Below are 12,874 nucleotides of genomic sequence, written 5' to 3'. Positions count from 1 at the left end.
TAGGCCCAAAAGGACGGAGATGAGACAGAGATGGGATAGATTAGGGTAGACAGCGAGTGGCTGAAGATGATGCAAATGTAGGGCAGTGACCAAATCATGAATTCTCGCTTGCTGTGCTAAGGGCTTTGATCACTGATCATTGATCATTGATATTCAGATTTTAAGGAGCATAAGAATCTTCTGAGACTACATACACTGTGAGGAGTATGAATCTTATAAACTGAATGTGGAGGCACACGATTCCAATCAATTTTCCATGTGATCTTGGGCAAGTTACTTATTTTCTTTAGGCTTCTACTCCTTAGCTGGGCTTATTCATGGCCAAGCAAAATAGTCAGCATGTGACCGTATATTAACCTCTTTTCTGCAAATTCTGGCGTGAGGTTAGAAACAATCACGAATAAGAAGTGTGCTTATTAAAACCACATTAAAGCCACAGAGTAACAACAGTGTGGACTCCTCAAAGTATATTTGACTAGGATCTCTAATACCGCTTTCCTTTAAAAATCTAACTTGCCTGCATGTACAGAGAAGTAAACTGAGGTCAGAAGATGAAGGGCCTTGTGCAAGGTCACACATTCCTTAGTGGAGAGCTAGGCTGTTTTCACATTTGGAAACTACACGGCCTCATCACAGTAGAAGAGGACTTCGGTTTTAAATCATCACGTACCTTATGTACAGATGAAAATATGGAGCCCACTCCCAGTCCCAAAGACAGCCATCTTCCTAAAGCTATAAGGTTAGTGACAGAGCTAAGACTAAAACAGGGCAACCTGACTATGGTCCAGTATTTCTTCTACATTTCCCTACCTTTTTCTACGCTATGCTCAATTTTTTTTTTTTAGAGTCATGTGAAGGTCAGACTATTATGAACTCTATCCCATAAATAATTTTTCTAATGTTTATTTATTTTTGAGAGAGTTTATTTATTTTTGAGGGGGAGACAGCATGAGCAGGGAAGGGGCAGAGAGAGAGGGAGACACAGATCGGAAGCAGGCTCCAGGCTCTGAGCTGTCAACACACAGCCTAACAGAGGGCTCGAACTCACCAACGGTGAGATCATGACCTGAGCTGAAGTCAGCTGCTTAACCGACTGAGCCACCCAGGGGCCCCCATAGATAATTTTTCAATGGTGCAAGATATATATAAAGATAACATAAATTCGTCTGTATTTGCACTACTGTTACACATACTGTCTAAGCATTCCTTGAAATGCAGAATGGAGAACATTAGAAATTTAATAGATGTCTACTTATAATTATCACAGAGGAAAATGGTACCTTTTAAAAATTTCTGCTTTAGGGCCCCTAATTTAAATACAACCATGATTTATTTTTGCTGTTTTTAGCTTGCTTTCCTCTCCACCCATTGAACCAACTACCTACAACTAATGGGGTCTCACGATTTTGCAGAGAATAATAAGCAATTATAGTTCTTCTGTAACAAAACAAGCAGTTATTAAGACGAAGAAGCCCAATAATGAACTAATCATCATATTTATCTATTTTTCAAGGCACAACTGGCTTCAGAGTTAAAGAAATAAACTCCTGAGTAAACGTTTTAAAACACTCCCCAAATATAATAAATTATACTTAGCACAGAGTTCCCAGTTTTGCCCACAACCTATTGCAGTCCCCTCGGGGCTGGGCCTTGACCTCTGTATTTTTAAAGATGATTCTGATGCCCAGATAAGTTAGAGAATCAGTGATACAAACAGTTCTGCTGAGCGGGTTGTGAGTCATTCATTCAGTGGATATATTACCCTGAGTGTGAGGCGTGATCCTCATTTGATTTTTTTCTCTCTGGTTCCTATATGGCAAGGACCTTATGGTAAATCTCTGGTTCTATTGTTAAATTGATATCTGCATTAATTAAACTTGAAAATAGGTTCTGGCCAGTTTCTTGTCTATAAAGTGTACCCAAAGGCGAGGGTTGGTGCTGGTTCTAGTCTGTCTGCCTCCTCATTTCACACTGGGGGCTGTTAGTTATCCAGTTCCCGGAGTTGTGGCCAGGAGAAACCTGGGCTTTGTGCCTCAGTGAGCTCTTTATGTTGATTTAATGAGACAGGCAGCAATATTCAGGTGTGCTTCAGGGATACTAAAACAGGCAGGCTGAATTTACATATTTATGAGACAAAACTGTTTGAACTTAAGCATGTGCACACAAACACACACACACACACAGAAATTGTGTCGCTGTGGTGTTTTCCTTTAAATGCTTTACATGAACAATATTTCCCAAGGTTGCATTATTGATAAACACAAGAACTACATCTGGAGGAAATCCTTTGAAATTAGATTCTAAATCCACATTAATGCCAAGTAAGTAATGAGTACCGAGAGGTACTGAATAGGAGAGCTGGGAGCAGTGGAGAAGAAAACGAGTCGTTTTTCCTTTTTTCTGTCTAAGATGGGGCAAGTGCTTAATTCCTTGCTTTCCCTGTGTCAAGGTTTGTTTGAGCTGTGTGTGCATACGTGTGTGGTGAGGGAGAGGGAAAGAGATAAAGCATGATAACAAAAACCTAGGTCGTAAAATGTTGCTGCTTCATAAATATGCCATCATTCCTCAACCCTTGGTTTGAAAGGGGGCGATGTCAAACACACACATATAAAATGGCAGCTCTAATCATCGCAGAAACATTGTGGCAGGAAGGACAGAAGTCATTGCTTGTTCTCTTACTCTCCTCTCACCTTAGGGCAGATTTTTATTAAAACAAAACAAAACACAACACAAAGGAAGCATATCTGAGACGATTTAATTTCCTAGAGATAGCTGTAAATGTATTTATCAAAACAGATCTTCAAAAACCTGAAACTAAATTATGCCTCACTGAGTTGTATGAGGTATTTTGTTTTTCACATTCAGAGAAACTGGTACTATTGTTCAGATGATATAGCCCAGGAGCAAAGGAGAAGCCAGCATAGCAGGCCTGCAGGAGGTATAGGGGACAAGGGCATGTCTGGAAAGGGACAACATGTCTGAGTACTAAAATCTTCTGAAGGAATACTGTTTGGTGGGACCATAACGTTGCCAGACCCTTGCTTGGTTCTAAGAGGACAGAAGACTTGGGTCTGGAAACTGTCTTCCTTCCAAGGGTTCCAGTGAGGGGGGAAATTTTCAGTATTTTATTGGACGTAACTTCCCAGTGAGCTATGAATGAAAGATGTCCCCATGATCTTCAACCAGGCTTCTTTCTTGGTGAGGAGGACAGTCCTAGTTGGGCCCATAGGTGTTCTTTCTTTGAGATACGGAAGATGCACTGAAATAAATATAGCAACGATCGCGACCAAGCTTGTATCTATTTCCAAATCACAACAAAACATTTTTATCACAGTGATAACGGAGGCTAATTCCGGAATAGGCAATTGCGGCAGAATTGCTTCTGGAAAAATGACATTACTTTTGATTAAGAAGTCAGGGTTCCATCAGAGTTACAGACCATGAATCATCACTGTATCTAGTATATTCAGCTCTCACCACATAAGTTGGGGGAACTAATATCAATGTGTGAAGTCTGCTAGAGGTTCAAAAAGTAAACTGTTGCTAAGGCTTTCCTAAAATGGAATGGTTTTAATGGGTTAGTAACTATAGAATTTTCTCCTCCAATTAAATGCCACAGATGATGCCATGAAAAATGTGACACAGATGATCTGGGATATTAAGGTACTTTAAATGAACCTGTGTAGAAGGTCTTGAACATGTTTACCTGGTAAGGGAAGAATCCAGAAAGCCAGATGCTTTCTGAAACAGAAAACCCAGACACTAAGGCTGCAGAGTAAATGACTGTGTTCCAAAAAGCTACAAGTTACGTTTTAATCTTTCTGTGGGCCAGAAGAGTTATTCAACCAAGGCTGACACTCTCTCACAACCCCAGGGGAAAGCATGGCCTTTGCTGCTCATGACAGCTGTCACATACATCCTGTCAATAACAAGTACAACCAAAGCCAATTTTAAAATCAGCTTTATTTGACATAATAGAAAAGAGAATCACTGGAGGTAAATAGATGATGACAAATGGGGTCAAAAGAATTTCTACTGGAAAACATCTCTCTAAAGCAAAATTAACGTGCTTTAAAAAGTATCCCTAAGTGATGACATAAAGATATTTGGATTCAATTTAGACGCAGAACGCCATTTTCCCCAGCACTGATGAAGAAGTTGTATATTACCCATAGGAAAGGATAGTGGTTTGAAAAGCTGTGTTTAGGGCCTCATTTTCGTGACTTCCACTGAAGTTCACAGTCATCTGTGAACAGTTGAGCTGTTGTAGAATCTGGTAGCAGTCACCAGGAATGAAAATAGACGGTCTGAAAGTCACTTAGTTTTTTTCTTTAGGCAAATGTCTAACTCACTGGTATATAATATACATGAGCATTATTCAAAGCGAGACCAAACTGGTTATGAGGGCTGACTTCCAAGGCCAATGTGATGAATGGGTCCTCACGGGCACACTGGTTGGCAGTAGGTTACCCCTATGAGCCTGGGGGCTGGAAATGCTCCAAGGCACCCCATGTTCCCTTTAGTTTACTCAGCCTTCAAAATCCAGCTGAATTACTAAACATCAAACTTGGGCCATGATGCATTTTACAACTATTCAGTGGTAGCAAGGGTCTCAGTTCATTCTTTGTTTTGTTTTGTGTTTTGATGGAGAGGGTGTGAGCAGGGGAGGGGCAGAAAGAGGGAGAATCTCAGGCAGGCTCCACTCCCAGCTCCGAGCCTGACATGGGGCTCAATCTCACGAACCATGAGATCATGAACTGAGGCGAAATCAAGAGTTGGATGCTTAACTGACTGAGCCATCCAGGTGCCCCATATTCTTTTTTTCTTTTTAATTGTCAATGTTTCTTTATGTATTTATTTATTTTGAGAGAGAGAGAGAGAGAGAGAGAGAGAGAGATTGAGAGAGAGAGAGAAAGAGAAAGGGAGGAGCAGAGAGAGAAGGAAAGAGAGAATCCTGAGCAGGTTCCAAGCTATCAGCACAGACCCCAGTGCGAAGCTCGAACTGATGAACTGGGAGATCATGACCTGAGCTGAAACCAAGTGTCGGATACTTAACCAACGGAGCCACCCAGGAGCCCCTCACTCTTTTTTTTTGATTGCCAAACATCTGTTAAGTATTTTATTTTCGAAAAATGTTCTTATTAGGGGTGGCAAGAGAAGATGAAGATTATCAAATAGCTATCATACGATGAGATTTAACTACTTACACTGAAGTTCTTTCCTCTAAAAAATGGCACCCCTCTGATAAAAGGCTCTTTTATGCAGCCATATATTAAGTGTGCCTTTTTAAAACAAATTTTTTTAATGTTTATTTTTGAGAGAGAGAGTGAGCAAGCGAGAGCACACAAGCAGGGGAGGGGCAGAGAGAAAGGGAGACACAGAATCAGAAGCAGGCTCCAGGCTCTGAGCTGTCAGCACAGAGCCTGATGTAGGGCTTGAACTCACAAAATTCAAGATCATGACCTGGGCTGAAGTCAGACGCTAACTGACTAAGCCACCCAGGTGCCCCTAAGTGTGCCTTTCAAAAATGCCCTGTGCTACTTAAGAGATAGTCAGGGAAGGTTCAGGAACACAGGTGGCACTGCGTCACCTTTACTGGCTTATGCTCAGGATTCAGGTCGTTGTAGCTCTTCTATTGGTAAACATGAGTTTTCCAGTTCAGTGTCTTAAAAGCTAGTTACTGAGGAAATGCTCTGCATAATGGACTTAATGATCCAGGACTGGAATAGCAGGGATCTGGGATGAGGTGTGTCAGGAGAGCTAGGCTATTTATATATGGGCAAAGCTTACATAGGCACTCCTGCATTATCCTTGCTATTAATAACCTCGCACTCTTCGCGAGTAGCTAATTTAAAATGAATTTTATGTGATTGAAAGTACCCAAAATGGAAAGGAACCTTGAACTATCTCTGCCCTAGTAGCCCTAATTATTAATAGATTGTGTATCCAGGATATAATATGACTGCCTGCTTATAGGTATGATTTATAATTGTTGTTCCCTAACTACAACTTTTAGGTGGTTTAAGCGATTTTCTCACTGCCTTCTGCACATCAAGTAACTCTTACTGTTCCTGGGGCTCATGCCATTCTACTTTCTTGACATGGTGGCCCTTTCTCTTTTGCTACTAAGTCACACCCATTCATGAAGGTTGACTAAGGGCTCGCAGAGACTGTTCTCCAATATCTCTATTGCAATTGGGTCTCTGTTTTCTTTTCTGTTCTTTTTTTAAAAATATTTATTTTTGAGATGGAGAGAGAGTGGGAGCACGAGTCGGGGAGGGGCAGAGGGAGAAGGAGACACAGGATCAGAAGCAGACTCCAGGCCCTGAGCTGTCAGCACAGAACCCAATGCAGGGCACAAATTCGCACACCATGAGATCATGACCTGAGCCCAAGTCAGACGCTTAACAGACTGAGCCACCCACGTACCCTGGAGTCTCTGTTTTCTGAATTCTGATTACTCCTGTAGTCAGTTTATCATTCAGCACACAATATTCTCTATATGTGTTTATTTAACCCTTGTCTCTTCTTGAGTGCCAGCTACCTCATGTCCTTGGAACTCAGCATTGTTAGACGTATAGTAACACAACTCTTGCTTCAAGATGGGTATCCCCACCAAGCCAGTGAGGTGGCTTCATTTTGCAGACCCTCAGCAACAGAATTCTCTATTGATACCGATCTTTGGGAGACCTCAGGCTTTCATGACACCAAAAGGAGAATTCTAGGGGTGCGTGGGTGACTCAGTCGGTTGAGCGTCTGACTTCTGCTCGAGTCATGATCTCTCAGTTCCTGAGTTCGAGCCCCACATCGGGCTCTGTGCTGACAGCCCAGAGCCTGGAGCCTGCTTCGGATTCTGTGTCTCCCTCTCTCTCTGCCCCTTCCCCGCTCATGCTCTGTCTCTTTCTCTCTGTCTCAAAAATGAATAGACATTAAAAAAAAATTAAAAAAAAAAAAAGAATTCTAGAGAAAAGGCTGACCTGAAATGCCCAAGGGGTATTGTCCACACAGTAGACTCTCAAGTTGTAATCCAAAGAGTTACAGGACATGCAGCCAAAAACCGCCACCTTGAGTTGCTTCACGGCACAGTCTGTGATTGGTTCTCCGGTGAGGGCGTAGGTCCCAAAGCTGTCCAGGAGCACATGACATGCAAAGGGGTCCAAAAGGCAGTAACAGGATGTGGACTCATCCTCCACTGACATCACTTCCTGTTGGGAAAAGGTGTTTTAAATTCTCTCAGCTTGGAAAGAATATGTGATTTAACAATGACTTTGCATGGACATACATGATTTTTTTCAGAATATTTTTACTGTCCTGTTTTTCTTGACGTTGAATGCTCTTTTTTCTATCAAAATACATTGTAACTGCTCATGTAGGGAACTTACGAGAGAGTTATATTAAGTTAATTGAAATTCTATAGGTTACAACAAACTTCATTTCCAAAGTTCTCCTTTTTTCAGTGATTTGTTCAGTGCCCAATTTATGAAAATCTGTAACAGTCGAAAGCAAACTTTGTTTTGAAAAAGGTCTATTTCTGAAGATATCTTCCAATATCGTGAAGGCAATACTTCTTTTCTCTCAAATATTTTATCCTCTTTCTACCGGATTCATTCATGAGGGACCATTAAATAAACGGTTTCAATAAAATGGGCTAGAATACTTCCCCGTCCTTGATAAGAACTTTGGTGTGTGTGACTGGTTGGGGAGAGCATAAATATAACACCATCTGGATGAAAAGCTTGTGAGGAAGTGCTCAACAGAAAAACTGAAATGGTAAAAATCAAGGCAAAGCAAAACATAATGGAAAAAAGAGCAAAATCGGCCCCTTTATGAAGCCCATGGAATAAATAGCCCATGGGCTATCATGCCTGGGAAATGTGCCCCTGGTTGTACCAGGACCGAATAAATAGCAGAATGCATTTTCAGCAAAGGGTACAGGCCAGTTCAGAGATAGCTGGGCAGGGTAAATGTAATCCATTTGCAGCAAATGGGAATTTTCTTCTCCTAAAGAAACAAGATTTTCCTTTTACTCCTTTTGCTGGGAGCACCTCCTGGGAGGTAAGATCCCAAGGCTAGCGGGAGCAGGTCACTGTGTTCCAGCAAGATAATTCACCTGCTTTCATGCAAACTGACTTCAGACAGACAGAAAAGGAATCCCTATCAAATAAATCAGAGGTTTCACATAAAAATAGCAATTCCACTGCAATCTCTGTTGTATCCGTCTCTTGTTGTTACCTTCCTCACATGCTTTCTCGTTTTATTGCCCCTCTCTTCTGTTCTCTCCTTGTGCTGTATCTCTTTCAAATGTACTCATATCCACAGGGAGACAGACGCTCAATAATTTTCGGTGCATTCATTAATGCATCAAAATACAGTTAGCCAACTACTGTGTTGCTGAACATTTCAACATGTTATAATCCCTATGATGGTAAAGTCAGACAGAAGTTTCTTTTATGAACACCACCTCTGTGCCCTGAGCCTCCTCTCTGTCTCCACAGAGATGACAGGGAAAGTCAATTCAGACAGGGACATGGTCTGGGAGGAAGGACAGGAGTAACGGTTTTATGGACCAAGGATGGGCACATAAAGGTAACATGCCTGTGTGAGTAAATACATACGAGTGATGTATTCTAAAACCAAACAGAAAAGCCCCAGATCCTCCCTTCCTCCTCTTTTCCATTATCATGGAAAAACACTAGCCAGTACCTTGAGGATGTTGTAAAACACACACCATCAACCCTTTGAAAAAACAAGAAAATGCTTACAGATTTCACAGCAGACTCGTGTTAAGAGAACATAAGGTTAAATCTATTCCATAGGTGAAAACCAAATCCCATTTTTTATAAAGGAAGAATAGGGTCTCACCTCCCACTTGCCCTGCTGCGTCCTCTTCTTTAAATGGATGTTCCAGTGCTCAGAACTGACGTCCGCACAGTGTGGTATGGTCAATGCAAAGGGTGTGGTGACAGTCATGTCTGGGGGGCCACAGGTGACTTCAGGACTCAGGAGCACCTCAGATCCATCCGACTGGAGGCTTGATGGTTGGGAAAGGATTCAAGAAGCATGTAAAGAAGGGGGTACGTTTCAATGAGAAGTTAGTTACAGACTGGGGTTTTCTTCAGGTTGAGCAAAACTGTTTCCCAGGATTCTCTCCTGGACGGCACCTTACATGCACATGGCTGGTCTGGGCAACAGCCATTTATTCTGAACCACTCAAGCACATGGACCGAGTTTAGCTTAGGTTTCAAATCTAGGTTGTGACGAAATGAGAAGTGCTTCCTCAGAAATATAGGCAGAATAGAATACAGCAAACACCTGGTTGGTATGCCACACGCCGGCTGCTCAATTCTTATTCTTGTTGATGACGTTGTCAACGACCGAAGCTGAGAGCTTTATAGGAACAACTGATCCCTTTCTCCCAACAACACAATCTACAAATATTTTTTAATGCTAGTAAAACAACTTATTAGGGAACAAAGCAATGCGTCAAATATGCCCAGATTGAGTGTGTCACTTCTGCTTTCGAAAACCTTTGTTTTCTGCCAATGCATAAACACACAGGTTATATAGTGATCGCGCAGGAGACAGTTATAAATGTGCGCCACCAAATACATAAATGTATATCTTTCAATTCTTTCCTATTTTAGTTCTAAAGTCAAAGTCATTCCATCTAAACCTAGTGTTCACATTTCTCTGGACTGTGAATTATTGACTGGGAATAGTCATGAAACAAAAGAAAGGGAAATTTAACTAAAGGGAAATGATATCACCTCATTGAACGTTTCTTTCATTTTCCTGTCTTTTGGTTTTAATCTCTGCCCTCAAATGATGCGAAGAACCCCAAAGTCTGCTCATTCTTCCCCCAACTGCTTATGTGTTTTTGAACAAGCTGACGTTTTTTTTCCCCCCTGGGGAGAGGGCTGTATTTTTCACTTGTAAGAATACAGTGTTACAGAATATAGACAACAAAGCAATTTAAGACTCTCAGATGGACAATGCTACATGAGAGCTAGGATTGGTGTTATTTATTACTGAAGTTTTCTCTTACTCGACTTAGGAAGGGCATTTAAATATGTCATCCCTCATTAAGAAAGCAACCCCTTGAGCAAGATAGAAGATGGAATTTAGCACTAAAAGATACCCCCTTTTCCATGGTCTTGTATAAACACACAGTTTTTCTGGGAGTATATCTAACATGTTATTAATTTCTGAAATGCTTTAGTTGACACTGCTTGTTCTCTCTCAAGATAGGAACGGCCATCCTATAGCTTACGATTCCTAATATGCTCTGCAAGAGAAGTCCAGGTGAATAAGTGGGCGGGAGCATCTTCTATCTAAAACAGCCCTGAATGTGAATACACTATCCCCTTCCTTCTCCAGGAAGCCCTGAAGACAGACTTAAAACATTCAGTCTTCCACCTAGGCAACCGTAGTCCAAAGTGGACAGTTCCTCCCGTATGACCAGGGCTACAGGTGCACTGAAAATATGTCTGCATGCACCTTTAAGCAGAGCAGGCAAGCAAGGCAGGCGGGGTTGGAAAGTAGTGTATTAGCAAGAACAAACGCTCTCTGAACAGCCTAGAACGATATACTTGAGGTTCGGGGAGGGGGGGAATGTAAAATTCCAGTGCGAGCTACAAGCCGCCAGAAGCAGCAGCCTGCATGTGGATGCCTGCCAGCGGCCATTAGAGAAGGTTAAGCGCTTTCCGTGTAATTGCTGTTTGCGTTCATCACAGGCAGGAAAGGCAGGGATGCTTATGAGTGACCGATGACAAGCTCTCCTAAAAGAACGATTTAATTGCTTTCAGAGAATCATCCCCCTTGTTGAACATATTGTTCAAACATATGGGAATTTGGGGAATTATTTAATGCCAAATGAACTGAAATCAGCTAATTAGATGAACTCTCACACTCGTGAATAGCAAGGCTCCTCTCCGTAACAACTTAAACAGCATTAGGAATCAGAGGCAGAGCACGGCGAGTCTTCGGCAGAGCAGGGAACGGGAGCTTTGCATTAAACAGGCACTGGGCATTTCCACAAGTGCAAAGGAAGTAAATCAAGATTTATATCTAATCCTCCTACCATGAAAACAGTGTCTGTGGGTGTAGGTCTCTGGGGAAGGAGCAAAACTTAAATCTCACCGTTTTTCTTCCCCAAGATTAATAATCATTTATCCCTTTCTGCCATCTTCTACCTATGGCAATCAGGGAGATTTACCAATATTAATTAAAGCTCTTCACACACCTGTGGAGGCAGGTGTTAACAGCATAAAGTCACAGAGAAGTCTTCAAAGTGATGGAGCTGCAAAATACACCTGAAATTTCTGACTCCACGTGGGCTCCTGCCCTCTGTGACCAGATGCACTTCCCTTCCCTGTAACCACTAGCAGATTTCTGGTCCAATTGCTGGCTCTTGTGACATCCCAAGTAAAGATGGTGGGGGGGAGGGGATGGAGTCCAAGTATAGTCATGGATACAGACTTAGGACATTTGAGGACAGAAGTCTGGGGAGAGAAGCCTTTAACTGGGTCTGAGCAAAATAAAGATTCATAAGGACAGTATGGATGGCATTTCAGCTTTCCCATAGTACCTATGACAAGAAAGTGTCCATGCTCTTGCTAAGCAAAAAAAAAAAAAAAAAAAAAAAAAAAGGCAACACAGGTTTCTAAAATTGCTGTGAGCTAATGATAACTGTGAATAACAGCAGTGACTTCAAAGCCATCATATGAATCACCATGGTGCATCACACACTCTAGTGCACATGGGAAAGTCTGGTTCTGTTCGACTTTTGCTACTTGTCTTTTTCCTTGTGTTTGACCCACCCATCCATCCATCCGCCCACATATCCACCCACCCACGCACATATCCACCCACCCACCCACACATCCACCCACCCATGCATCCATCCATCCACCCGCCTACCCACGCATCCATCCATCCATCCAGCCTACCATATGCCATGCATATTTATGAACACTTACGGATATAAAAAGATCAATAATTTAAGAGCTAGTACTGTGTAGCCAGGTGGCTTGTTGGGCAAGTGTATGGAAACAAGGCTGTTGAATTCAAATTTCTGCTTACACAGTGCAGCTGAGGGTTCTGGGGAAAACTCTGCCAGCTTTGCAGAGATGATGCCCCCAACCACAAACACTCATGGCAGGAAAGGGTGCTTCCAATGGCCATAAGAGCATTTTGCCCGGTAATCTGGTAAGACAGAAAGACTCACATTGCGACTTTTTTTCAGTTCCAGAAAGGGAAACCATGAGAAGAGTTGTTGCAGAGAACATTAGAAAAGTGAATAAAAGAACATGCTAAGGTCCCACTTTTGTCCTCCCTGTGCTCTTCACAGCATTGTGCTGGAGACCACATCCCTCGTGGCAGAAGAGAAAGCCAGGTCTTTCTGAGCCTCACTTCCCTTATGTGCAAAATAACATGGACTCTAAGATTGATGAGAGTTAAAAAAATAAATAAATAAAACTAAAAATCACCTAATATGTGCTCAGCGGGTGGAGATTTTCTGCTTCTCCAACCCTGAATGCCCACCTTTCCTTCCTCCTTAAGAGTCTTATTTTCACAGGCACTGTGCTTTTGAAGATGGCTAAGTAAGTCGATAAATTGTCATTATAATGAGATATGCTTTAACAAAAATTTCTCGGCCTTAGAGATGTGCGCTATTTAAGGGAATTTAAGGCACATTGGCAATGCATCCACCCTTACCTCCCACAGTCAGTCCTCAACCGGCAACCAGCAGGATCCCACTGAAAATGCCACCGTGTTCCCACCTCCAGGAATCACAGCTGTTCTGCTGTTCTGGAGTGCTGGGTGCTGTCTGGAAATTTTCCTCCAGCCACATCACCAGCTCCCTCATGCCCTT

The 12,874-nt window shown here is 42.2% G+C and overlaps 1 protein-coding gene across 1 annotated transcript in view; it reads right to left on the bottom strand.

Moving 5' to 3' along the window:
- UNC5D (unc-5 netrin receptor D) overlaps positions 1-12,874 on the bottom strand; it is a 274,282-nt gene that overhangs the window by 28,038 nt on the left and 233,370 nt on the right. The window contains exons 14-15 of the mRNA XM_049630074.1: positions 8,863-9,031; positions 6,978-7,205 (exon numbers count right to left, since the gene is read on the bottom strand). Coding sequence (XP_049486031.1) covers positions 6,978-7,205; positions 8,863-9,031 — 397 coding nt within the window. The remainder of the gene's footprint in view (positions 1-6,977; positions 7,206-8,862; positions 9,032-12,874) is intronic.

Source organism: Panthera uncia, chromosome B1 (assembly GCF_023721935.1).
Source record: "Panthera uncia isolate 11264 chromosome B1, Puncia_PCG_1.0, whole genome shotgun sequence".
Classification (NCBI taxonomy): Eukaryota; Metazoa; Chordata; class Mammalia; order Carnivora; family Felidae; genus Panthera; species Panthera uncia.
This window is presented reverse-complemented; position numbering and strand designations above follow the sequence as displayed.